The sequence below is a fragment of the Oratosquilla oratoria genome, chromosome 12 (genome assembly GCF_046742065.1).
Source record: "Oratosquilla oratoria isolate Oo_2021 chromosome 12, ASM4674206v1, whole genome shotgun sequence".
Taxonomy (NCBI): Eukaryota; Metazoa; Arthropoda; class Malacostraca; order Stomatopoda; family Squillidae; genus Oratosquilla; species Oratosquilla oratoria.
This window is the reverse complement of record NC_134788.1, coordinates 67,590,407-67,614,649: the sequence shown is the minus strand read 5'-3', so window position 1 is coordinate 67,614,649 and position 24,243 is coordinate 67,590,407. Positions and strand designations below refer to the sequence as shown.

Here is a 24,243-nt window from a genome sequence, read left to right as displayed (position 1 = left end):
AATTTAATATGTTTCTATTCAAGGCTAATAGATATAATACAAGAAAGAGATGGATGGGCTGATTGTGCATTTCTAGACCTAAAAAAAGCTTTTGACAAAGTACCACACAAGAAGTTGCTTAAGAAATTAGAAACTGAAGGAGGAATACAGGGCAAACTACTTAATTGGATGGAAGACTTTTTGCAAGAAAGAAAAATGAGAGTAGTGATGAGAGACCAACACTCAAAATGGGATGAAGTAATAAGCGGTGTTCCACAAGGAACAGTTCTGGCCCCAATAATGTTTGCTATATATATTAATGATATGGATGAAGGAATTGAAAGCTATATGAGCTTCTTTGCAGATGATGCAAAACTACTGAAAAGAGTGAACACGGAAGAAGATTGTGAATCACTACAGAGTGATCTACCTGGATGAAGAAATGGTGAAGAAAATTCTAATCACCCTGATAAGACCAAGATTGGAATATGCAGCAACGATATGGTCACCAAGTACAAAAAAAATGTATAAAAAACTTGAAAGAATACAAAGAGCAATTACAAAATTGGCACCAACACTCTCAAAACTATCATATGAAGAGAGACTAGCAAAACTTGAACTACAGACACTAGAGCAAAGAAGAGAGAGAGGAGATTTGATAGCTATTTACAGAATCGCGAGCGAAGCGAGGATTGACGTCATATTTTTCTGGTGTTTGATCAAACATTTTGGTGTTTTATGATTTTTTGTTTTATTTGACCAAATGACAAGAATCTTGTCATCGGAGTTTAATAGGTTAATGGACACTAGGCTCGGAGGCCACGGACGAGGGTTCGTAGAGGGAAGGTCCGGAGTGATCGAGGGCCTCTTCAAGTGTCGTGGGCTGAGTTCCTCCATCATAAACATGAGCATGTTGAAGTTTTCATCAGACAGGGAGCTCCTCTTAGCCCTGAGGATGTCCTTACCAAGGGAGAACAAGCGCTCCACCGCTGCGCGCGCTGCTCGGCATCGCCGTGTTGTACCTCAAGAAGAGGTCAATGAGGACTTTCTCACTGCTGAAGGCAGGCTGGGTCAGCCAGACTGTCTGTCCCTTGGGTCTGTAGCCACACATTTGCAATTAGAGCAGCCTTGAACTTGGTTGACCATTGTCATCCTCCTCGTCACAGATGCTGGCGTAGTAGTCCTCCTCCGTCTCCATGTCCTCGCTGCTGCTGCTGCTGGCGGTCTCTAGGTCAGCTTGCCACAAGATCTCCTCCATCTTCCCCTCCATCAGGGACTTGACCTCTGACCACTCGACCATTCTCTCCTCAAAAGCCCCCATCCACTTGAGGCGAAACTTGGGGTGGGAGGCAGTGGCCAGAAGACACTCCTCATCCTCAGAGGTAGTGGAGAACCTCCTTTCCATGGCAGGGTGTTGACCAGGGGCTCGCAGAACCGGAGGTTGCCGCTGGTCATCAAGTTGACCAGCTTCTTGGTCACAATGAGATGAGGGTGGGCATCAGGCAGCCCAGGTAGAAATTGCTTCTACCCCTGGATGTGGTCCAGTGCGTTGGTGACAGGTGCCATGACCTGATAATTGAAATAGACAAATAGTATTTAGTATTTAATGGACTAGTTTTAAAATAGAAGCATAAACTAAAGAACAATAAAATATCGCGATAACGCCCATCTTATATTTAGTTTATTTACCTTAGCATATTCTGACATGAAGTCAAAGTCTTTCTGGACAAGCACTGTCAGATTCTTCTGCTGGTTCATGTATCTGTGCAGCTAGTCTTTCTTCTCCAGCACTTTGTTGAGGACCACCAGGCTGTCATGGAGGCTGTTTCACCTTGTTTTGATAGGAACAATGAGCCGTCTGTTTATCGACTTGTACAGTCTGTCAGAAAACACTATCCTTATTCCTGAAAAAAAAAAGTTTTGCATTATTTCAGTATCGGCATTATTGCTGATTTTTTTTTTTTTTTTTTTTTGATGATGCTGTCCTCGCTGCCCGTCTCCATGTCATCAAACGCGATGAATTGAAAAAGAAAATAAACTTATCTAATAAATTGTCATAAATCCATATTTTTTAAAAACTGTAAACCATTCTTTGAAGTACCCTTTACATTGTACAAAGTACTATTCAGTGTATTCTGCACACCTCTAGCTCTTGGCTCTCTTGGCCCTCTGGATGGTCAGCGATGAGCACCTCTAAGTAGGCGTCGGCGGGCTCAGCCTCAGGATTAGGAGCGCAAGCCTTGTCTTCCTGGTGGTCATCCAGATTAAGACAAATTGGACAAATGTTTTTTTTTTTTAGATTTGGCAGTATTATTTGTGGTTGTCCCGAAACAATTTTTTTTTTAAATGTATAATAATTTTGCTAATATTTAGTTATAGGCAATAATTTCATTCTACCGGCTATCGCTACTTCATTAAACTTACAATATTAAAAAATTCTGAAACAAAATATGTAATAACTTACATGGTGACCTTGTCCTCTATCCCAAACTGGCTGTGGATATTCTTCATGACCTGGGCGAGTACATCATGGGTGTGGTTCCCCATGATCCTCTCGCAAGGCAGGACAGCCATCTTCCTGTCCCTGGCGTTTGGGTCCAACCAGTGCAGTCATACCCAGGTGCCCCTTCTTGTTAGCTGACCAGCAGTCAGCTGTAGTGCCCACACACTTGACTCTCTCCAGTTTGCTAAAATGTAAGCATAACGGTAATTAACTTCATTGATCATTATGTATTGGAATTATTTTCAATACAATATATAATACAATATTGATTATTGACTATATATAGCTTTATTTTATAATACAACAGTAAGAATATTTGGATACTGTTTCTTAGTTTCTTACCTGGTGAGGCTCTCCTTCATCTCCTCGTAGGTTCTGAGGACCCTCCTCCCCAGCGTCCTCCTGGAGAGTACCTCTTTCTTACGGTTGAGGGTGTGGACAATGTCCCTGAAGCTCTGACTGTCCACAATCTGCAGCGGCAACATGTGGTCCAACACAAACCTGACAACTGTCTAGTCGACGGTGGACTGCAGGACGGCGCTGCCCTGGGTCATGATGCCAAAGGATCTCGGCCGCTACTCCTTGCTGCTTGACCCGCCGTCGTCTGACTGACTGGGCCGGTTCCTGCTGCGGCCGCCAGTCCCAACGTTGGCCTTGCAAGCTTCATCAACCTGTTTTGCCTTGTCAGGATGAATCCTGCTGAAGTGGCTCCTCAGGTTGGGGTTGGTGCCCTTGCTCGCCTTCACCTCAGTGATCTTGGGGAGGCAGGACAAGCCCTGGAAGATGTAGCTGTCGCCAACCATCTTCTTGTACTTCACCCACTTGTCAAGGAATGGTCAGGGTGATTGAGGTTCACGAGCGCGTTGGCACTGAGTCGCTTAACGTACGAATTCCGTCTACCTCGCAAGCAGTCAACGAATACGAGGCCCGAGTCTTGAACGGGGTGTAGCACGTCAATCAGAGCTAGTGACTAGGGTAATTGACGGCATACAAGGCGTATACGAAGTGATGAGTAATCCAGTGTAGGTGTTCTCTCCTTCAGAATTATCTTTTTTCGTCGTCACACAACTCGAGATAGGCCTATATACTCGCTGTAGTTGGCAAGCGTAGTTCGCAAAGACGTCCAGGCCAGCCAGCCAGCAGCCAATCAGAAACTCGGGAAAGCTCTCCGGGTTCCCACCAGCCTCCTTGAAAAGGACGGCGGCTAGCCGAGACGACCAGTTCAATTTAGTTTTCGGCCGGGGCGCGGTGCAGACGACGTAATATCTATGATCACTCAATGGGTTCAAAGACCGCCAGACGGTCGCCCTGGTAAGGCCATTTTGGTTTGTAAGGATGTGGAGAAGGCATTCGATAATGTCTGGCATGAAGGCCTTAAGTAGAAATTGTACCACAATTTCGACTTTGCCCTGCCGTTCACAAGGTTGCTCTGCAACTACCTGGACGACAGGACAATAAGAATAAAGTTGCGGGGTTGTCTGTCCCAACCTTTTGTGCCGAAGGCTGGAGTACCGCAAGGGTCAGTCCTTGCCCCCACTCTGTACAATCTATATACGAATGACCTGCCAGAGCCAGCTTATCCACGCAACCAGGCTCTAACTCTTTCGTATGCGGACAACACTAACCACATCAGCAGACACAAAACGCTGCAGGGAGCGTTACACGTAATTCAAAACATCCTTAACGGGGCACACGCGTGGGAGCAACAGTGGCGCATTAAGACCAACGCGTCAAAATGCAATGCTGTATACTTCTGCTGCAAGCGAACCAACAGAACAATAACAAACACTCCTCTTAAAATAAACAACACAAACATCCCAGTGAAGGACCACACCTGTGTGCTGGGTAGCACACTTGATAGTGGCCTTACCTGACCCCACACTTCCGCAAGCAGGGAGCGAAGGCTAGGGCTGTGCTGGGAAAGCTAAGACGCTTCAAAACTGCAACACTGACCACCAAACGTCGATTGTACCTAGCCCTCGTCAGACCGATTCTGTGCCAGTCCCCGGGACTAAGCCAGCTGACATGTCACACTAATAACTACGAGCATCAGAAGGTTCAGAATGCTGCTGTCAAGTTCATCACGGGTTCACGATGGAGCGACTTCAGAACCACTGAGTCTCTACACCGAATTTCCAACATCCGTCCACTCAACCAACACAAACACAAACTTCATTCAAGACACCTAGAAAAACTGCACGACAGACACAAACACCTGATACAACACTTTACACCTAGACCACACCGTACAGACTATCTGTCAGCTGCGCCCGTCCCGTGTGCGGTGTACACGATAAAACGTGTATAACCGTACCTATTAATGATACACCCCTTTCACCAGCTTTGACTGGTGATAGCAATAATGATGAAATAATAATAGTAATAATAAAATTGCATGTAGCCCAATAATTGACAGGCTGCATGCAACAACTCAAACCCAACCTGGGGAAAAACAGGAGAGATCATGCCTTACCTGGGGCTAATCAGGAACGCGCTCTACACGCGGGAAATGAACTCTACTCACTTCCCGTAAGATACATACACACACCTCTCACGAACATAGCCACGACCCAGGCACAAACATCTACACTTACTTTTTCTTCGACTAAAATTCGCTTCCTTTCTAACTTTCTCTTCTACTACATCTTCTCATTTCAGTTTACCTCCCACTAAAGATTTTTCCGTTTTTCCACCTTTCTCTACTACTACGCCTCCTACCATTTTCTAAACTTTCGTTGGTGATCCTAATCCTACTTCCGGCGTCGGCGCCCCCGTCCAAGTTCCTAGTCCATTTCTCCTGAGCCACGACCACAAACTGCCCCAAATCGCTCGCTAATTCGCCCGGTGGCAATAGCCCTCTTTTATACGCTACTATCTTTTCATTTTCTTACAGACATTCTTCCCCTCCCACAAAAACCGATCTCGCGGAAGCGGGTGGTCTTTCCTAGTAATTCAGAATTCAGAGTTCAGAATTCAGTTCAGAATCAACACAGCGCTCCTAGGGGTCGGACGTCTCTGCACTCCAGCTCTCTCAACAAACGTCCAGGAATCTTCGCCGGCCGGTGGTGGCGAGGAGATATATCTCCTCAGCTGCTGCCGGTCTGGCACAGGCCGACCTCTTCGTTGACGTCGGCAGGCGGGTTTACACCAAGACAAATACACATATTTCCCAAGTCACGTAATTCTCTGTTTTCAGAGTAGTGCTTGGAAGAAAAGAGGCACACGCATAACTTGCTCGTTGGCTTAGCAGAGGCCCAAACCGTCTCTCACTCAGAACCCTCAATCTGATCGCGGGCTGGTCGACGGAGAGATTTGGGACACCTCTCTGTCTAACCGGCCTGCAACCTAACGCTGGCCTCTTCGCTGACGCTGGTGAGCGAGTTTACACTTCTGACATTTTACACACAATTCCCAATCGCGTAATTCTCTGTTTTCAGAGTTGTGATTGGAAGGAAAGAGATCATACAACACCCGCCCGCCTGCTCCCCCCCTCGCACCGCCACTGAATCAATTCTACTGACCTTCAAACCCAACCTGGGGAAAAGCAGGCTACTCAGGCCCCACCTGTGGCTTATCAGGAACGCGCTCTACATGCTCGCCGGTGGTGGCGAGGAGACATATCTCCTTTGCTGCTGCCGGCCGACCTCTTCGTTGACGTCGGCAGACGGGTATACACCGCCCGCCTGCCCCCTCTCGCACCGCCACTGGATCAACTCTACAGGATTTCAAACCCAACCTGGGGAAAAGCAGGCTACTCAGGCCCCACCTGTGGCTTAACAGGAACGCGCTCTACACACGGGAAGTGAACTCTACTCACTTCCCGTAAGATACACACACACACCTCTCACGAACATAGCCACGCCACACGCACAAACATCTACACTTACTTTTTCTTCGACTGAAATTCACTTCCTTTCTAACTTTCTCTTCTACGACATCTTCTCATTTCAGTTTACCTCCCACTAAAGATTTTTCCGTTTTTCCACCTTTCTCTACTACTACGCCTCCTACCATTTTCTAAACTTTCGTTGGTGATCCTAATCCTACTCCCGGCGTCGGCGCCCCCGTCCAATCTCCCAGTCCATTTCTCCCGAGCCACGACCACAAACTGCCCCAAATCGCTCGCTAATTCGCCCGGTGGCAATAGCCTTCTTTTATACGCTACTATCTTTTCATTTTCTTACAGACATTCTTCCCCTCCCACAGAAACCGATCCCGCGCAAGCGGGTGGTCTTTCCTAGGAATTCAGAATTCAGTACTTGAAAAAGCTGTAACAAGCGAAACGTCGGACCAATAAAGGTTTCGATCTCACACGATTCTCACTCTTGGATTAGTCAAGGTCTATATAGTATAGGTCAACCCACGCGCAGGTTCCAAATACCCAGCGGGGGAAGTGGGGGGTTCGTGACGTCACTGGGTGCAGTCGGCGTGATCTGTCAGGTGTCTCTCTCCTCCTCCCCCCCTCCCCATGGCTCCCGTTCTCTCTCTCTCTCTCTCTCTGCTCCCGCTCTCTCTCTCTCTCTCTCGGCCTTACTCTCGCTCTCTTTTTCTACTCCCGCTCTCTCTCTCTCTTATAATAATAATTAGTATTACTACTATTATTAACTTTAATTGGAGATCTGTCTCCCCAGACGGGCATAGGGAGACAGATCTTCAGATGAGCACATCTGGGGAGGTAGGTCTTCACATGATCCCAGGGACTTGACATGACTTTAGATGCGAATATAACCCCGCCTTCGGATCTGACCTGGGGACAGCTGTGCAAGGTCACATCTTGCCAGTTTACTATGAGGGTGGAAGTTCTTTACATGGGTGTTCTAGGGAAACAGATCTTCACATGATCCATATAATAATCATTGCTATGATATATATATACATATATATATATATATATATATATATATATATATATATATATATATCGGCCCACCAATCGGCCCACCTCCACCAATCTAGGGTTAAGCCTTCTATTGGCTTCAGTCAAGTGATCAAGCAGAGGATCTAAACCTGAAACTGGGAGACTGGTCGGAGGTCTACTTTCTTGCAACACTGGTGGACCTGGTGGTGGTGATCTTGAATTACACTGGGATGGTGCATTTCCTGAAATAATTAGATGTGTTTTGTTTACCATTTCATGAACCCATCTCTGTGAGCTTGTACGTTCACAAACAAACAAGTTACATGAACACATTATATTGAGATTAATCACATTAATTCACGCACAATAATTCAATTAACACTGGTCAAAACATCAAGCTTTTATTACAGCAGTTAGATGGAAATTGCAAAATAAGTGTATCCTACTCACCATCAGTCTGTAAAGGCTTGAAACTTGAATCAGGCAGAGGTTTTAAATCTGGAACTGGGCGACTGGTCGGAGGTCTATTTTCTTGCAATACTGGTGGACCTGTGTCTAATGGTAAATGTAACGATGGAACTGCACCAGGCTTGAATGCTATACAACTTGGAGGCACCGGTATTCCAAGGAGTTCGAATTTCATATTTCTCTGAAATGCTGATTGTTCAAAATGTTTGCTGCATAAACGTTGAGTCAGTGGGTTTATGTGGTCTTTTCTCCCACACAGCTGAATCCAGCGATTTTGGGTTTCTTTATCTTTTGGAAACCGAAAATAATGAACATTTGATTTCCCTTTCACTCGAAAATTAGCACAGCTACGCACGGCGCAAGACGGCATTGTGATACCACAAGAACGGTGAGGATAAGTAGGCAGAGAAGTGTGACCTTGTCCCGTTCAGTGGCAAGCACAGATTGACACACGCTCCCGCGTTTAACCTCTACTGCACCCGTTGACGTCACGGATGCGCAGAACACAGGAAAAGCGAAGCGCTCGTGGGTTGACCTATACTATATAGACCTTGGGATTAGTTTTGTCATAGGAGGTGGCGAATGAACTCAGTATTCAACTCACTATTATCAGATGAGCTTACTGAAACCAAATGGAATATATTTAAGCCACATTCTAAAAAAAAAAAAAGCCAGATTTAGTAATTTAGGCCAAACTAAATATCCTTAGGCCAAATGCTTGAAAAAGAAGCCAAAATTGAGGTGTTTGGCCTAAAAAAGGCTAATCTGGCAAGCCTGGTTGTACTGTCTCAGGCATTTGAGGATTTTGTTTTCTTGACTGTTCTTTGAACAGGCTAAACACGTATGCCTTCTTATTGAACATGTAAGTGCAATGATATAATGGTAAGGTAGTGTAGTGCATGCGTAATCTTGTATTGGCATTTGCTACACGTCAATTCCCGTTTGGCAGTGTTGTATTAGTATTAGTACCGACACTTTTATCCCTGCTCAGAATGCCTAATAATTAGGCATTCTGAGCAGGGATAAAAGTGTCGGTATTTATTAGAACATTTGCCAGTCTCACAGCTGGAATTACCAATATCATTGGATAGGTGTCATCATTTAAGTATTTTGAACCCCAGATATAAGTACCGCGAACTAACAGTAACGTAAAACCTAAAAAATAATAATAATGATAATTATAATAGGTCAGGTCTCAGAACCAATTCTCTGTCATTGGTCTGGCTCTTATCATTGAGTATTTTGAACCCCATACATAAGTGTCACGAATTAATAGTAATGTTGGTAGCAGTTTTTGAATATTAAAAGGCATATTTCCTCCCAAAAAGAGGTAAAAGTTTACTATAAGGACGTCTGCAACCTGCCAATTGGTGGTCCAGACAGTAAGTTACTGGGAGGAGACTGTTTATCTCAACCTAATTATTCGCCAGTTTTAATACACTTTTGCAGTGTATACTCATACTTGTCCCAAAGAACTGCAGGTCCTGAAGTGGCATTCTCAGGTCAGAACAGGCAACACAGTCTTTGATACCGTGTTTATAATATTATTTTAGTCTTTGTCAAGGAGTCGAGTTTATTCATTTTTTCTAACAATCAATGGACAATTTCATTTCATTATATAACTGTCCTATTTCCATTGAAGCATTAAGCCCAGTTCAGAGTAATTCCATGACAGTAGATAATTAACAATCCAACTCGTACATGACCTAACTAAACCCTCCACACTGGTAGAAATACATCTTTTTTCCTCGACTTGCAACGGACCTACTAATTTGAGACAACAACTGACAACATGCGACAACTTGAGACAACAACATTTTTTATTGCGACAACTAATATATTTTCCACTTTTATCCTCAAAATTGTAATCTAGTGGGGAATTTACATCTTTATTCTTAATTCTGTGATATTTGGAGACCAGAAATGTAGCGATTTCCCTCAGCGTATTTCAAAATACGCTCACTAAGATGATTCATATTCCATTCCTGGTCCATCCCATTTCTGCGGCGGCAATGCTATAAGCCAAAATACCGCGTCGAAGCACATGTGGGGGACTTGTCCACCACATACCTATCACTATTAATTGTGAATAAATGACAAATTTGAACTACATTATTTGTATTTAATTTTTCCTTCTCCGTACTTGCAGACCTTGCAGTAGCCAAATAAAAAAGCCTGCAACAAAAGGAAATCCCCGCCCAAATGCATGTGCCAACCGCAGCTCCGTCTTACAGTTCTCGTTTTACAGACACTCGCTCGTGCAGCCATGTTGGAAATGGCTCGATTTGTTGACGCATTTTCGGCAGTGCGAGTCTGAGGGAAATCGCTAAATTTCTGGTCTCCAAATACCACAGAATTAACAATATAGATGTAAATTCCCCACTAGATTACAATTTTGAGGAAAAAAGTGGAAAATATATTAGTTGTCGCAATAAAAAATGTTGTCTCAAGTTGTCGCTTGTTGTCAGTTGTTGTCTCAAATTAGTAGGTCCCACTTGCAAGCATCTTTCTTGCTACTCCTTTCATCCAGGGACACACCATTTCTATTTACCTAAAATTAGGTCAATACAATACAGGCCCAGGGATAATAGCTCTCCATGGGAACTAATAAACAAGCACACATTTTATTTATTTATTTTGTTTTTTCACTTTTTTGCTCTTAGAATTTCTTTCTTGTGAAACTAATGCAAAGTTATTTCAACCAAATTATGATAACCTCAAATGCAAACCAAAATGCATTTGAGGTGGAGTGGAGATGCCTGAGGGACACCAGTTCATGCCTCCCACAAAATTAGAAGGAATAATAATAATAATAAATTTATTTGGCAAAGAATCAATATACATGAAGTGCAGATAATGACAAGAACACATAGTTCGAAATAATAATTGCAAATTGCTAAGGATAACACAAAAAAGCATGTACGCTTATTTCCATTGTGGTCCTCATTATATTGTTATTCTACACTAAGTTACACAGACAACATACATAGGGGGTTAAGGGGACCAGAAACAATCATGAGTATTAAAAGTCAGTATACATATGACACTTAAACATTGTTATAGTTTTGCTAATATTACTAACATGTTCGTAACACATAGGATATTGAGACCCAAGAATGTACAAAGAATGTAAGTCTTAGAGATGTGTAGCATCCCTAAGTATGCATTCTAAATTTTAATTCTGTAGTAAGCTAGAGTAGCTACATACCTTAAGGAAAAATCTGCCTTGTTAGATTAACTGCTGGCCCTTTTATGCATTTGCCATGTTCCACACATTAGAGGTCCTAATCCAACTAAAACCTAGCACTGAAGAGATAGGGAGTGTTTATATGCAGCTCCCCATCCAGGTACTAGTGGAAGATGGGGGAGGGCGGGGGAATAAAATTCATATAGTTTATTTTGGTCCATGCCTTCTATTATATAATACCCTGCAAAATATGTATGGGGCAATGATGGCCATTGCTACATACATAGGTGCTGCCCCATCTGTTATAAAACTATGAAGTGCAACAATATTGAATGATTTCATTCCTGATTCATCTACCTTACATTGGGAGCACCATGAACATGGTGTGTTAAATCAATATTGGCAAAATGGTTCTCCCCTTAAAACTTAGGATTTTCCCAGAGATAATCACTACATGCAATTTAGTTCTTTCTTTCCAGCTCTGTCTCTGGGCACTGAATTCCTTACATTTTTCTCCCTGGTTGGTGAGAACCGACAGGATCCTGTAGAAAGATTTCTTTTCACCATGCCCTGCTCTATTTGAGCAGCTCATGACTGCACAAAGTTAACCTAATTCTCTGACAGTCTTCTCGCTTGTGTTTTGTCCTCCAATATGATGGCATAAACGTAAATCACATGGCCCCTGATGTCATGTGGCAGCAATCTATGTGTCCTGGTCACAAAGATTGGCATCTGTGTTGCCGGCTATGGGTAGTGGAAGTGAAATAGAGTGTGACAAGATTGCTGCTATAGTGGCCTTGTTTAAGGCAGGGCATTTTGTGAAGGAAATCTCTGAAAATACAGGAGTTACAGTGTGTTCAGTGCAATGCTGGTTGTTACGTTTCAAGAATGGTGGGGGGGGGGGACATCACTACCTATCCCACGTCAGCGCTGTGGCAGATCCAGGAAACTCACACCACTCACTTTAAATGTTGTTAAGCATGAGATAGACAAGTCTCTTCGTAAATTTGCTAAACAAATTCAGCAGGAAAATCCTAGGTTAGGTAGTGTGTCACTTCACACAGTGCAATGCTGTTTGCATGAAGACATTGGTGTTCAGTGTATTAAGGGGAGAAGGAAACCCCTCCCTACTAAAGTACAGAAGCATAAGCGAGTGAATTTCACAAAGAGATATGGTGAATGGAGCATTGACCAGTGGAGGAAGGTACTTTGGAGTGATGAAAGTACCTTCACTCTGACCAGCAACCAACCTCATTGTGTGTACCATCAGCTTGGCAGTGATCCTCTTCAGTCACGGTACATCACCCCTACTGTGAAGCACCCTGACTCACTAATGGTATGGGGTTGTTTTACATACTGTGGTGTGGGGCACCATGCAGTGCTGCCTAAAAATGAGAAAATGTATCGGAACAATTACCTAGAGTGTGAGGCTCATTTTTTTACGTAGGACAGTGCCCCCTACCACACAGCTAAAAGTGGTTGAAAAATTGTGAAGTAAAGTACTTTGAAGACTGGCCTGGGAACTCTCCAGTCCTCAACCCTATTGAGAATCTCTGGAGTTTGATAAAAAAAAAAAAAAAAAAAAAAAAAAAAAGTTTGGAGATGTATGACACTCCCGAAGTTGGAGGCAGCAATGTGCACAAGCTGGGCAGAGCTCTCAAAGGAAAAAGCTTAACAATATTGGTGATAGTGTCCCTAAAAGACTGAAGGAAGTCATCAGATGGAAGGGAAATGTCACCAAGTACTAAAGAAGGAGTAAATGTTCAATAAATTTTGTTCTACCATTTTTCTGACATCAATCATTTTTATTTATTTATTTTTATTTTTTTCAGAAGGGTGTGGTGTCAGTACTTATGGCGGCTATTGTATGCATGAAATGTGTGTGGCCCATCCAGAGATGGGTCAGTCCAGTCTCTGAGTTGCGTCCCTGAACAGATTTATGTCCACAGACAACAAGAGGGGTTATCGCCCCCATCTTTGTGGTTATCAAAGCCTCACACCTGTCAAAAAGTGCCACCAACATAGTGTAATACATGTCATGGTATGGAATATGTTTGGAAGAGGCAATCTGAGTTAATGCCTCATTAGCCAGCCTGTTTGCCTTCACATATCTACCTATGGTAGTTGTATTATATGGGAAGAGAGCCATGTTTGGAGTGACCCCATCTTTGTATTTTTCAACATCTAGTTTCTTCTCAAATTCTTGTATAGTTTTTGCACACACTGTTGCCTAATCCAATTTATTCCAGATATCTACCACTGTGTGGGAAACTATTCTTTTCAGATCTCTTCTATAACTATCTTTTATGAGTTTCTTTAAATGTCCTCTTGTTTTTCTTTTATCCCACTTTAATAAATCTTCTCTGTCAAGGACTTCCATCCCTTTCTTAATTCTGTAAATGGCCAGTAGATTTCTTTTTCTTTATTCCAGGGTTGGTAGTTCCAGTTTGGACAATCTTTGTTCATATGTTAGTATAGAGTGTTGGTGTCATCTTTGTTGTTGCTTGTTGGATTCTTTCTAATTTCTTCATATTCTTTTTTTGTACTGGGTGTCCATAGTGTTGCGGTGTATAATCTTGGTCTTATCAGTGTGACTAATATTTTCTTTACCATTTCCTCATCCAAGTAGTCAAAGGCTATTTTCATTGATCTTAGTAAATTAAAGGTTTCTCCAACTATTTTGTTGATGTGTTTCTCTGGTGACATGTCTTAGCGGATAATTACTCCTAGGTCCCTTTATGATTTTTTTTTTTTTTTTTTTTACTTCCTTTGTACCAATTTTATATTACCCTGATATTCTATTCCTACTTTTTTAAACTTCATTATACTACATTTCTTGATGTTGAAATTCACTTCCCACTTTTGGCTCCATTCCCAAACTTTATCCAGGTCTCTCTGTAGTGATTGATAGTCTTCCTCTGTACTTACTTTCCATAGTAGTTTTGCATCATCTGCATAGAAGTTCATATAATATTCCACATCTTCATCCATGTCATTTATATGGCAAACATTTATCAAAGCCAATACAGAACCTTGTGGGACTCCACTTATCATTTCTTCCCAGGTTGAGTATTTGTCTCTAAGTACCACCCTCATTTTTCTCCTGTTCAAGAAATCTTCCATCCATTTCAATAACTTTCCTTGTACACCACCTATTATTTCAAATTTTCTTAGTAGCTTTTTGTGTGATACTTTATCATATGCTTTTATTAAATCTAGGAAAGCACAATCAGTCTATTTGTCCCTTGCATTATTTCTATTAGCCTTGAGTAAAAGCAAATCAAGTTAGTGGCACATGATCTTGCATGTTGAAACCCAAATTGTTTTGGATTCAGTATATTGTTTTCTTCCAAATGTTTGATCCATTTACTTTTCATCATTTTTTCACATATTTTTGCTATTGTGCTTGTAAGGGAGACCAGTCTATAGTTAGTTGGATTTTCCTTGTTCCCCCCTTTATATATTGGTACAATATTTCATTTTTCCAATCTCGTGGTACCTTTCCTTCTTTGAGTAATGAATTATCTTGTATATTATGTCCATAATTCATCTATACATTCTTTTAATATCCGACTTGCAATTCCATCCAGACCGTGTGACTTTCTGATGTCAAGGTTTATTATTTGGTCCCTTATTTCCCCTCTGTGTCACAGTTATTTCTTTCATGGGGGTGGGGATCCTTTCTCTCAATTTTGTGTACTTTCAATTGTGAAAACAGATTTGAAATGTACCATCATAATTTCAGCCATTTCTACGTCTTTATATTCATCATTCCTTTGACGCAGTTTCACTATTTCTTGTTTATCTTTTAGTTTACCATTCACATACCTGTAGAATAGTTTAGGTTGTTCCTTGCATTTGTCTATTATGTTTTTTTTTTCATAGTTTTTCTTTTCTTCCCTGTGTATTTTTACATATTCATTTCTTAATTTCTTTTAATATGTTCCATTTCTCTTCCATCTCTGTATCGTCATTTAAGAAGTTTTCCTAGTTTATATTTTGAAAGAATTTTCTGAGTTTTTCAAAATCTGTTTTGTTGTACATTAGTCTTCCTTTTCTACGTTTCTCATTTCTTCTCAAATCAATTTGGCATGGAAGTGGCATGGAGTTGGGGCACTGTAAACAAAGTGAGATGTGTGTCACCAACCACAACTTGACTGCTGTTAGTATTGCCCACTGATTATCTATTTGGTCATATCAATATCATATCTATACACACACGTCATATTAACCTCATAAATATGGAGGAAATTCTGAAAATTTTAAAGTGATCATTATAATGGTGTTTCCAACCCATTCCTATAGTTTCACTACAATGTAAACAAACACACATTTGCCAGATCATATCTTTGACAGAAGCCACTGTCCAACCAATGCACTGGATATAAGTGCTGACAATTGTATACTTGTCTGTACTGTTATTAAGTTCTTGTATAGTGCTCGCATGGGAAGCATATTTTTGAGAAGCGGTGAAGTGGGAAATGCTCAAATGAGACCAAAGCTCACAGAACATTAAACTTAATATTGATGAGTTAATAGGCAAGGATACCTTCTAAACTGAGGTAATACTATCATCAAACAAAAGTTCCACGAAGAGATTCTTTCCAATATTATCACACAAGTGTGTCAACCTGCAAGGGAAATATCACAGGTTTCTTGAAAGATGACTGGGTTGTATGTATGTAATGCCTCTGTTTAAATGACCTGTAGTTTGAAAATGTTAAAGCACTAATTTTCACATAACTGTGTTCTCGCTACTTCCACATTTACTGTGATATGACCTTTAATAGCAGTTCCTGCCTTAGTACATCATGATTGTTAGGATTGTTTTAGTAGATACATCTGATATATATACATCTTTTCTATTAAACAAACAGGTATTTTGTTAAATGTGACAAGAAAAAAATATGGAAAGTATCTACAATTTCTTAGATCATTTTACTTATTATGTTTTGCTTGAAAAGTACACTACTTACTAATGTATCTTAAACAATATGCCTTGCACCACTTATTTGAGTCAGATCAGTGAGATGAACTGAATCAGCCTACCTAGTGTAGGTCATGTTTAGATTCAGGTCTTGTGAGCCCAAATGTGAAATGTTATGGAATTATATTAAAATATGACTGCTGTGGCATCCTCAGCCATTCCCCACTTCCAAATCCCGTAACATGTGGAAAAAGCTAAGGCAAATTTTGAGTGATTCTGGTCATGGTAGTGTGTGTATGATTTTTAGAACATTTCTAATGAAAAATTAGAATGCAATATATTATAGCACCATATATGCACCTTTTCTATGTTAGGTGATGGGATGTACATAGAGTCTGTTTAGGTACAAAGGGAATTGAGTATGAAATGGATGATGTATGACATCCACAATCCTATTACAATGTACTAAATTTGAAAGAGTTAAATGTCAATCTTATAATTACATTTTACTTCCAGGGTAAGGGTAAATATCACAATTTCTTTGGAAGAGCTATCCATAGAATCCATACGTGTCACATGAGGAGGATCCATTGTGACGTCCGTGGTATAGTTATATCATGAGTCATCTTAGGTATCGCATGATGACCCACACTGGAGAGAAGCCTATCCAGTGTGACCTGTGTGATTCTGCTTTCTCACAAAAGGGTGATTTCAAATGGTAGAAAAGTCACCTCAAAGATTATGTGGTGACCCACACAGAGAGAAACCTTGCCAATGTGACCTGTGAGACCTTGCTTTCTCACAAGAGGGTGCTCTCACAAAGCATATGATGACCTATACAGGAGAGAAGCCCTTCTAGTGTGAACTGTGCAATTCTGCTTTCTCACACAAGATTGATCTCAAATATCAAATGATGACCTACACAGGAGCCTTTCTAATGTGACCTGTGTAATGCAGCTTTCTCATGAAAAAAATCACCTCAAATATCATATGATGGCCCACACAGGAGAGAAGCCTTTCCAGTGTGACCTGTGCAATTCTGCTTTCTCACAAAAGGGTCATCTCACAGTCCATATGAGGACCCACACAGGAGAGAAGCCTTTCCAGTGTGACCTGTGCAATTCTGCTTTCTCACAAAAAAGTCATCTCACAGACCATATGAGGACCCACACAGGAGAGAAGCTTTTCCAGTGTGATCTGTGTGATTCTGCTTTCTCACGAAAGGGTCATCTCACAGACCATATGAGGACCCACACAGGAGAGAAGCCTTTCCAGTGTGACCTGTGCAACTCTGCTTTCTCACTAAAGCGTTGTCTCACACAGCATATGATGATCCACACAGGAGAGAAGCCTTTCCAATGTGACCTGTGCAATTCTTCTTTCTCACAAAAGCATTATCTCACACAGCATATGAGGACCCACAAAGGAGAGAAGCCTTTCCAATGTGACCATTGCAATTCTGCTTTCTCACAAAAAGGTCATCTCAAACGGCATATAATGACCCACACAGGAGAGAAGCCTTTTCAGTGTGATCTGTGTGATTCTACTTTCTCGGAAAAGGGTCATCTCACAGAGCATATGATGACCCATACAGGAGAGAAGCCTTTCCAGTGTGATGTGTGTGATTCTGCTTTCTCAAAAAAGTATTCTCTGACACGGCATATAATGACCCACACAGGAGAGAAGCCTTTCCAATGTGACCTGTGTGCTTCTGCTTTCTCAAAAAACGTTTCTTTGATGCAGCATTTAAGGACCCACACAGGAGAAAAGCCTTTCCAATGTGACCTGTGTAATTCTACTTTCACATTAAAGGGTTCTCTCACAAAGCATATGAAGATCCACACAAGAGAGAAGCCATTCCAGTGTGGTCTTTGTAAGAAGACTTTCTCACAAAATTGTTATCTCACAAAGCATATGTGGAGCCACAAACGAGAGAAACCTTTTCTATGTGACCTCTGTGATTCTTCTTTTACACATAAGGGTCATCTCACATATCACATGAGGACCCACACAGGAGAGAAGCCTTTCCAGTGTGACCTTTGTGATTCTTCTTTCACAGGAAAGGGTTCCCTCACAAAGCATATTAGGACTCACACAGGAGAGAAGCCTTTCCAGTGTGACCTGTGCGGTTCTGCTTTTTCACAAAAGGGTCATCTCACAGACCATATGAGGACCTACATAGGAGAGAGGCCTTTCCAGTGTGACCTGTGCATTTCTACTTTCACAGCAAAACGTTCTCTCACAAGGCATATGAAGAGCCACACAAGAGAGAAGCCATTCCAGTGTGGTCTTTGCAATAAAACTTTCTCACAAAATTGTTATTTCACAAAGCATATGTGCAGCCACAAACAAGAGAAACCTTTTCAGTGTGACCTCTGTGATTCATCTTTCTCACGTAAAGGTAATCTCACAAAGCACATGAGGGCACACACAGGAGAGAAGCCTTTCCAATGTGACCTCTGTGGTTCTTCTTTCTCACAGAAGGGTAATCTCACAATGCACATGAGGATTCACACAGGAGAGAAGCCTTTCCAGTGTGACCTGTGCGATTCTGCTTTTTCACAAAAGGGTTCTCTCACACAGCATATGAGGACCCACACAAGAGAAAAACCATTCCTGTGTGACTTGTGCGATGCAACTTTCTCACAAAAGAGTTCTCTCATAAAGCATGTGAGGACCCACACTAGAGAGAAGCAATTTTCCATGCAACCTGTGTGATGCAACTTTCTCATTAAATAGTCACCTCAAATATCATGTGATGACCCACACAGTAGAGTAGCCTTTCTTGTGTGACCTTTGTGATTGTGCTTTCTTGCAAAAGAGGGCTCCCAATCACCACATGATAACTAATACTGGATAGAAGCTATTCCAGTGTGACCTGTATGCTGAAAAAAAAAAATCCTTTTAAGTTTTGTGCATATGTGTGCACATTTTACAAGTACCGGTACACAAAAAAATGTGTGCACACAAGGTTTTCAAGATGAAATTTAAAAGTTTTAAAGAAACTTATCATATATTATAATCAATTCAAAATTAAAAGGTGTGATTTTGAAAATCTGTCAACCTTTGAAATATAAATGTACAATTTAATTTTTTCACATTTAGTTTTGAGAAAATTTGTACTGTGGCAGTTATTCATCACTAGTAATTCTTCAGTCAAGTGAAATAAATCAAGAAGCATATCAAATTTGCCCCCTCAAATTAAATAGTCCTGATGGCCTCATAACTGAATACTTTGTATATATATATATATATATATATAAAGCTAATTATATTTGGGGGGAAAATCTGTGTACTTTCCTTCAGAGACCTACTGTTCAAGAATAACAACATAAACAAAGATACTGATGAAAAAGGGCCTTAGAATAGTTGAAATACTAAGATAAAAGAGGAACACTGAAATATAGCCAAAGCAAAGATCGGAAATTAAATTTGTGTTAATGGAAAAGGGAGCCATTAGAAAGGCCATCCCAACTTTCTACTTGACTTTATTTGACAGGCAAACAAAGGAAGACAAAACGAGTCTACAATCATGTTTGGTAAATAGTGCAGACTGACATGGTTTGTATTCTGTAATCTATATCCATTTGTAAATTTACAAAACAGTAGGAAAACATTCTTTAATAACAAGATTACAAAGAACTGATGCACCATGTCATATTGAAAGGAAGCAAAGGGTGAAACAAAACATACATCTAGCTGCTAGTGAATGGCTAAATGAAGTAATGAAAAAGGGTGCACCCATTCACAGGACAGATCCCCTGAGGAGCGCAAGAATGGTCAGTGTTTGATATCTCTATTTCACATTGTGATTTCTTATTTGGTAGTGAACATGTTAGTGTCCTTTGTCTTGAATATCATGATTCTATAGAAGATTCTACAGGCTGATACCACAGAAATGATTAGTTTAACGGTTTTAAAATTTTCTGTGCAAGAAAAAATTAAATCCAAAATTATATAAAATATGGTACAAATGGTGGTATTTGCTCTTCAGATTGAATAGTTCTGTGATTTGGCAAATTTGATGGACGGAGGAACCTTCCTTGAATTGAATGCAGCAGACTCTTAGTCAGCGAGGTTTAAGTCTAATTAATCAAATAAAAAACAAAATTAGAAGCCATTCAATAGCATGTCATTTCAATATGCATATAAGAGTGAAAAGCTATCAATTATATGGAAATTCATTCAGTTTAAGTAGAATTCCAAAGACAAGAGAGAAATAAGCTAGAAGCTATAACTACACATGTTGGGAATTAGTAATGCACTAATTAAAAAAAAAAAAAAAGTGGGAATGATTTTATGCCTTTTCCTTTTTGGCTACCTCCCTTGTAAGGGGGGAAAAGCCTTGGTATATGTATGTACTAATTTTTTTGTGTATGTTGAATTATTTGCAAAGTTAGAAAGTTTAAATAAAGACAATTATTAATATTACCTTTTTTTTTTATTTAATTTCGTACAAATCAGGTAAATCTAAAACACATATCAAATAGTTTTGTCAGCTTTGTCATTGTCGTACAAAGTACTTAAAATACAAAATCAGTTAGTGCAAAACAAAATTCAATAGAATTAAGATGTATGCCTAATGATTTGTCTTATTTATGGAAAGCCAAATCTAAAGTGCATTTTAAATACATAATAAGATATCAAACTAGATGACAGTGCATATTTCTAATGTCAGGGTCACAAAATTGATAAAGGTAATTTCACCCACATAGGTAATAGGGTCCACTTTGTATACAATCTATAAATTTTGTATGCAATATATAAATGTCAGGATTGCATGTTTGAAAAAAATCCTGGATCCATATACTTATCCAGATCTACCTCAAAATATAACTTGTTTCTTGGCCTAAGACTTGTATTTCCATAAAATTTCATCGAAATCCAAAATCTTTTGAGTAAAGTTGATAACAGACAAATACTGGAAAAAACATAACTTCCTTATTGGTTGTAATGATACACACTTAAAAAAGATGTGCATTTGCATAATTGGTCAGTATGGTGACTTGCATGGGTGTGCTCATACTTTGTAAAGAAGGCAATGAAAATAAAATTCTGCACTCACCTGACTATGTGGAATTTATTTTAACAAAACACCTGGAATTTATTTTAACAAAACACCTTATGTAGAAATACAACGTGTCTGGCCACAAAAATCTACTTGCTGATGCACTCTCTCGAGGCATCAGTTTTAAGGGGGAAGGTGTCATGCCCTAGTGTAAATATAATATTTCAAGTCCACCATTGTCATACTCTTGCATGAGTATTGTAAAAATAATAACAATTGTATTTACCTAGTTGTATTTTGTGGGAAGGGGAGCTATGCTCGTGGTGTCCCACCTTTGTATCTCGCAGTGTCTAGTTTACTTTTAAACTCATGAATAGTTTTTGCGCAAACTATTTCATTATCCAGTTTGTTCCAAGTGTCCACTACTCTATGTGGAAAACTGTTTTTCCTCAGTTCTCTTCTGTAGCTATGTTTTTTATTTTCTTTCCATGTCCTCTTGTGTTTCTCTTGTCCCAGTTTAGTAAGCCCTCTCTATCATCTCTGTGACTTTCATGATTCTGTAGATGGTCAATAGGTCACCTCTCTTCTTTGCTCCAGCATCGGTAACTCCAGTTTAGCCAATCTCTCCTCATATGATAGGTTTGCAAGTGCAGGTGCCATTTTTGTTGGTGCTCTCTGGATTCTTTCTATTTTCTTTATATTCTTTATATTTTGCATGATCTAGTCTAGGCCTTATCATTGTAACCAATATTCTTTTTATCATGTCTTCGTCCAAGTATACAGATGCCACTTTTATTGATCTTAGCAAGTTGTAAGCCTCCCCAACAATTTTGTTAATCTGTTTATCATAGGACAAGTCATTTGTGATAGTTACCCCCAAATCTTTTTCGGATCCTGCCTTCTTTACCTCCTTGGTTCTAATTGTATATTTTCCTGATATTCTGTTTTTGCTTTTTCCAAACTCCATTATGCTACACTTATTAGTATTAAAGTCTCACTTCACCCAGTGTCTCAAACTCCAAATCTGTCTCTCACTTCACCCAGTGTTTCAAACTCCAAATCTGTCTCTCACTTCACCCAGTGTTTCAAACCTATCAGTTAAGGATTGAATGGCTGTGTCAACAACAACATTAAAGAATGTTGCTTCTAGCCTCTTCATGGCATCTACAATGGGTTTATGTGGGGCTTCATAAGCAAAGTGGTTTTTTGTGCTTCTTAATCTTTTCTCATTGAGTACAGCCTCTACATTAATTTCCTCATACATGCCTTTAGTAGAGGCCTGAGCTAAAGCGAAGCCAGTTCTGTAGTTAATCAGAGATGTTTTTGCTTTAGTGAGGTCAAGTGCCACATCAAACTGCATTTTGGGAAACTGCAAGAGCTTGCTCACATGATTCACATGGTGTAGAATGTCATACCATATGACTGTGCAAATGAGAAATCGGTATGACCCCACCTCTTCTGCCAAACTTTGGGCTTCAACCTTGGTTAGAGGATCCATCACTTCCCTGATCTTCAGCAAAGCTTCCCTTATATTAGAGGCCTGGTACCGCACAGCCTCTATGCTGTTAATATGGCTCTCCCACCTTGTGTCACTCCAAGTCTTGAGTGCAACAGTGACATGATCCCTTAGGATTGCCCATCTTTGTGGTGATGCTGAAAAAAGGCTGTACAGTTTCTGTACATTGCCGAAATAGCTGGTGGCATCTGTTGAAGCTGTTGCTGCATCAGATACCACCAAGTTTAGGGAATGTGCCCCACATGGAACATAAAGTGCATGAGGGTTCTTCTCAAGAAGTCTGGCTTGAACTCCTTTGTTCCTCCCTCTCATGTTGGCACCATTATCATATGATTGCTCTCTGCAATCATCAAAGGGAATATTCAGCTCCATCAATTTCTTCAAAATCAATGGTGACAGGCCAAGACCTGTTCTTTCAGGAGCTACAAGAAATCCCATAAAATGTTCATTGATTTCTGGTGCTTTGTCCATTTTGACAGTCCTTATGATGACTGATATCTGTTCTTGGTGGCTTACATCAGGAGTACAGTCCAAAATGACTGAATGATATTTGGACTGTTTAATCTCAGTCACCACTGTGTCCAATATTTTCCTACTGATTGAGGTAATAAGTTCATTTTGGATGATATTTCCAAGATAGGTGGAATGACTGAACTGGCCACTCTCAGCATGCTCAATGTGCTGCTTCATGACAGGATCAAATTTAGCAAGTAGCTCTACCTCTTTTAAAAAAAAATCCAATTTTTTTGCTGGTGTAACATATTTCATAAGCCTCTAAATGCAAGATTTTTCTCAGCTAGAGATTGGATGATGGAGAGTAAGCGAATCAGGACATCTCTCCAGTGCCTATTTTCAGCCTACAATAGTGTCCTTTCAGCTTGGTCTATTGTCTTTCCAGTTTGCAAATGGAGCTGTAAATCTTTCCAGGTCACCAAGTGTGATGTGTGTTCTGGACTGCTTTTCAAAAGTGCACCTAAGTTTTTCCAGTCTGTCAATCCTTCTGTCACTAATTTGTGTTCCTTTTTTGAAAATAATTTGCAACAAAAGCAGTAGAGGGTATTTTTTGTTTTTGAGTAGATAAGCCAAGTCTGCTTTATCTTTTCCCCATTAACCAATGTTCTGTGAAAATATTGATAATGAAAATTTATTCTGTCTTCTTTTTTGGGGAATGTGATATAAGAACTAATCTGAAATGACCCTGTGCCTACTGGATCAGTCCTGAATAAATTGGACAGAACTAGTGGCCAGTCAGCTGGATCTACTGGCTCAGAAAAAAATGGGCAGCTGAACATGTAAATGTGCAGATGATACTTCCTGAGGTCCTGAGGTATGTGATGGTCCTAGAGCTTCCTTGACAGAAGGAGGTCCTGAAGAAAGTGATGGCCCTGGAGCCTCCTGGTCAGGAAGTTCAGAAGATCCCTCTGGCTCAATGTCTGGAGCTCCAAAATATATTAGAATTGCTCCTGCAAAGACAAAGTTCATTAGGCTATCAAGCAAAAATAGATCCTGAGTGTATATTCTTATTTGATCATTACAGTGATGTTGCAGACTGCAGTTATACAGAAAATTACAATTAATTTGTTTTTATGTTAAATATTTTTTATGTAGTTTTTCTTTGAAGCTTGAACCAGTCACAAAGTTGTCACTTTTACAAGTTTTCTGCATTAGTAGATGTGTTACACTAGTTAAAATAATAAAAGTAAGCTAAATGATCCATTACCACATTAATCTAAAATAATCACCATTCCTAATATTTAGAAACCATATACAAAGCAAACATTTAACATATTTCTTTAA

The 24,243-nt window shown here is 40.3% G+C and overlaps 3 protein-coding genes across 3 annotated transcripts; 1 reads left to right on the top strand and 2 right to left on the bottom strand.

Moving 5' to 3' along the window:
• Positions 1-7,194: 7,194 nt before the first annotated feature.
• LOC143030482 (uncharacterized) lies at positions 7,195-8,352 on the bottom strand. Its single transcript, XM_076193632.1, has 3 exons — positions 7,791-8,352; positions 7,425-7,582; positions 7,195-7,299 (listed from the first exon to the last, which is right to left on the bottom strand). Exons 1-3 carry the CDS (start codon positions 8,176-8,178, stop codon positions 7,195-7,197), a joined length of 651 nt encoding a protein of 216 aa, XP_076049747.1. The 5' UTR covers positions 8,179-8,352.
• Positions 8,353-8,574: 222 nt separating this feature from the next.
• LOC143031972 (uncharacterized) lies at positions 8,575-18,864 on the top strand. The gene is made up of 2 exons (XM_076196375.1): positions 8,575-8,670; positions 16,439-18,864. The coding sequence occupies exon 2, from the start codon at positions 16,874-16,876 to the stop codon at positions 18,638-18,640; it is 1,767 nt and encodes a 588-aa protein (XP_076052490.1). The 5' UTR covers positions 8,575-8,670; positions 16,439-16,873; the 3' UTR covers positions 18,641-18,864.
• A 3,114-nt stretch (positions 18,865-21,978) lies between these two features.
• Positions 21,979-23,136, bottom strand: LOC143030481 (zinc finger MYM-type protein 1-like). Its single transcript, XM_076193631.1, has one exon. It carries the CDS (start codon positions 23,134-23,136, stop codon positions 21,979-21,981), a length of 1,158 nt encoding a protein of 385 aa, XP_076049746.1.
• Between the last annotated feature and the right edge of the window lie 1,107 nt (positions 23,137-24,243).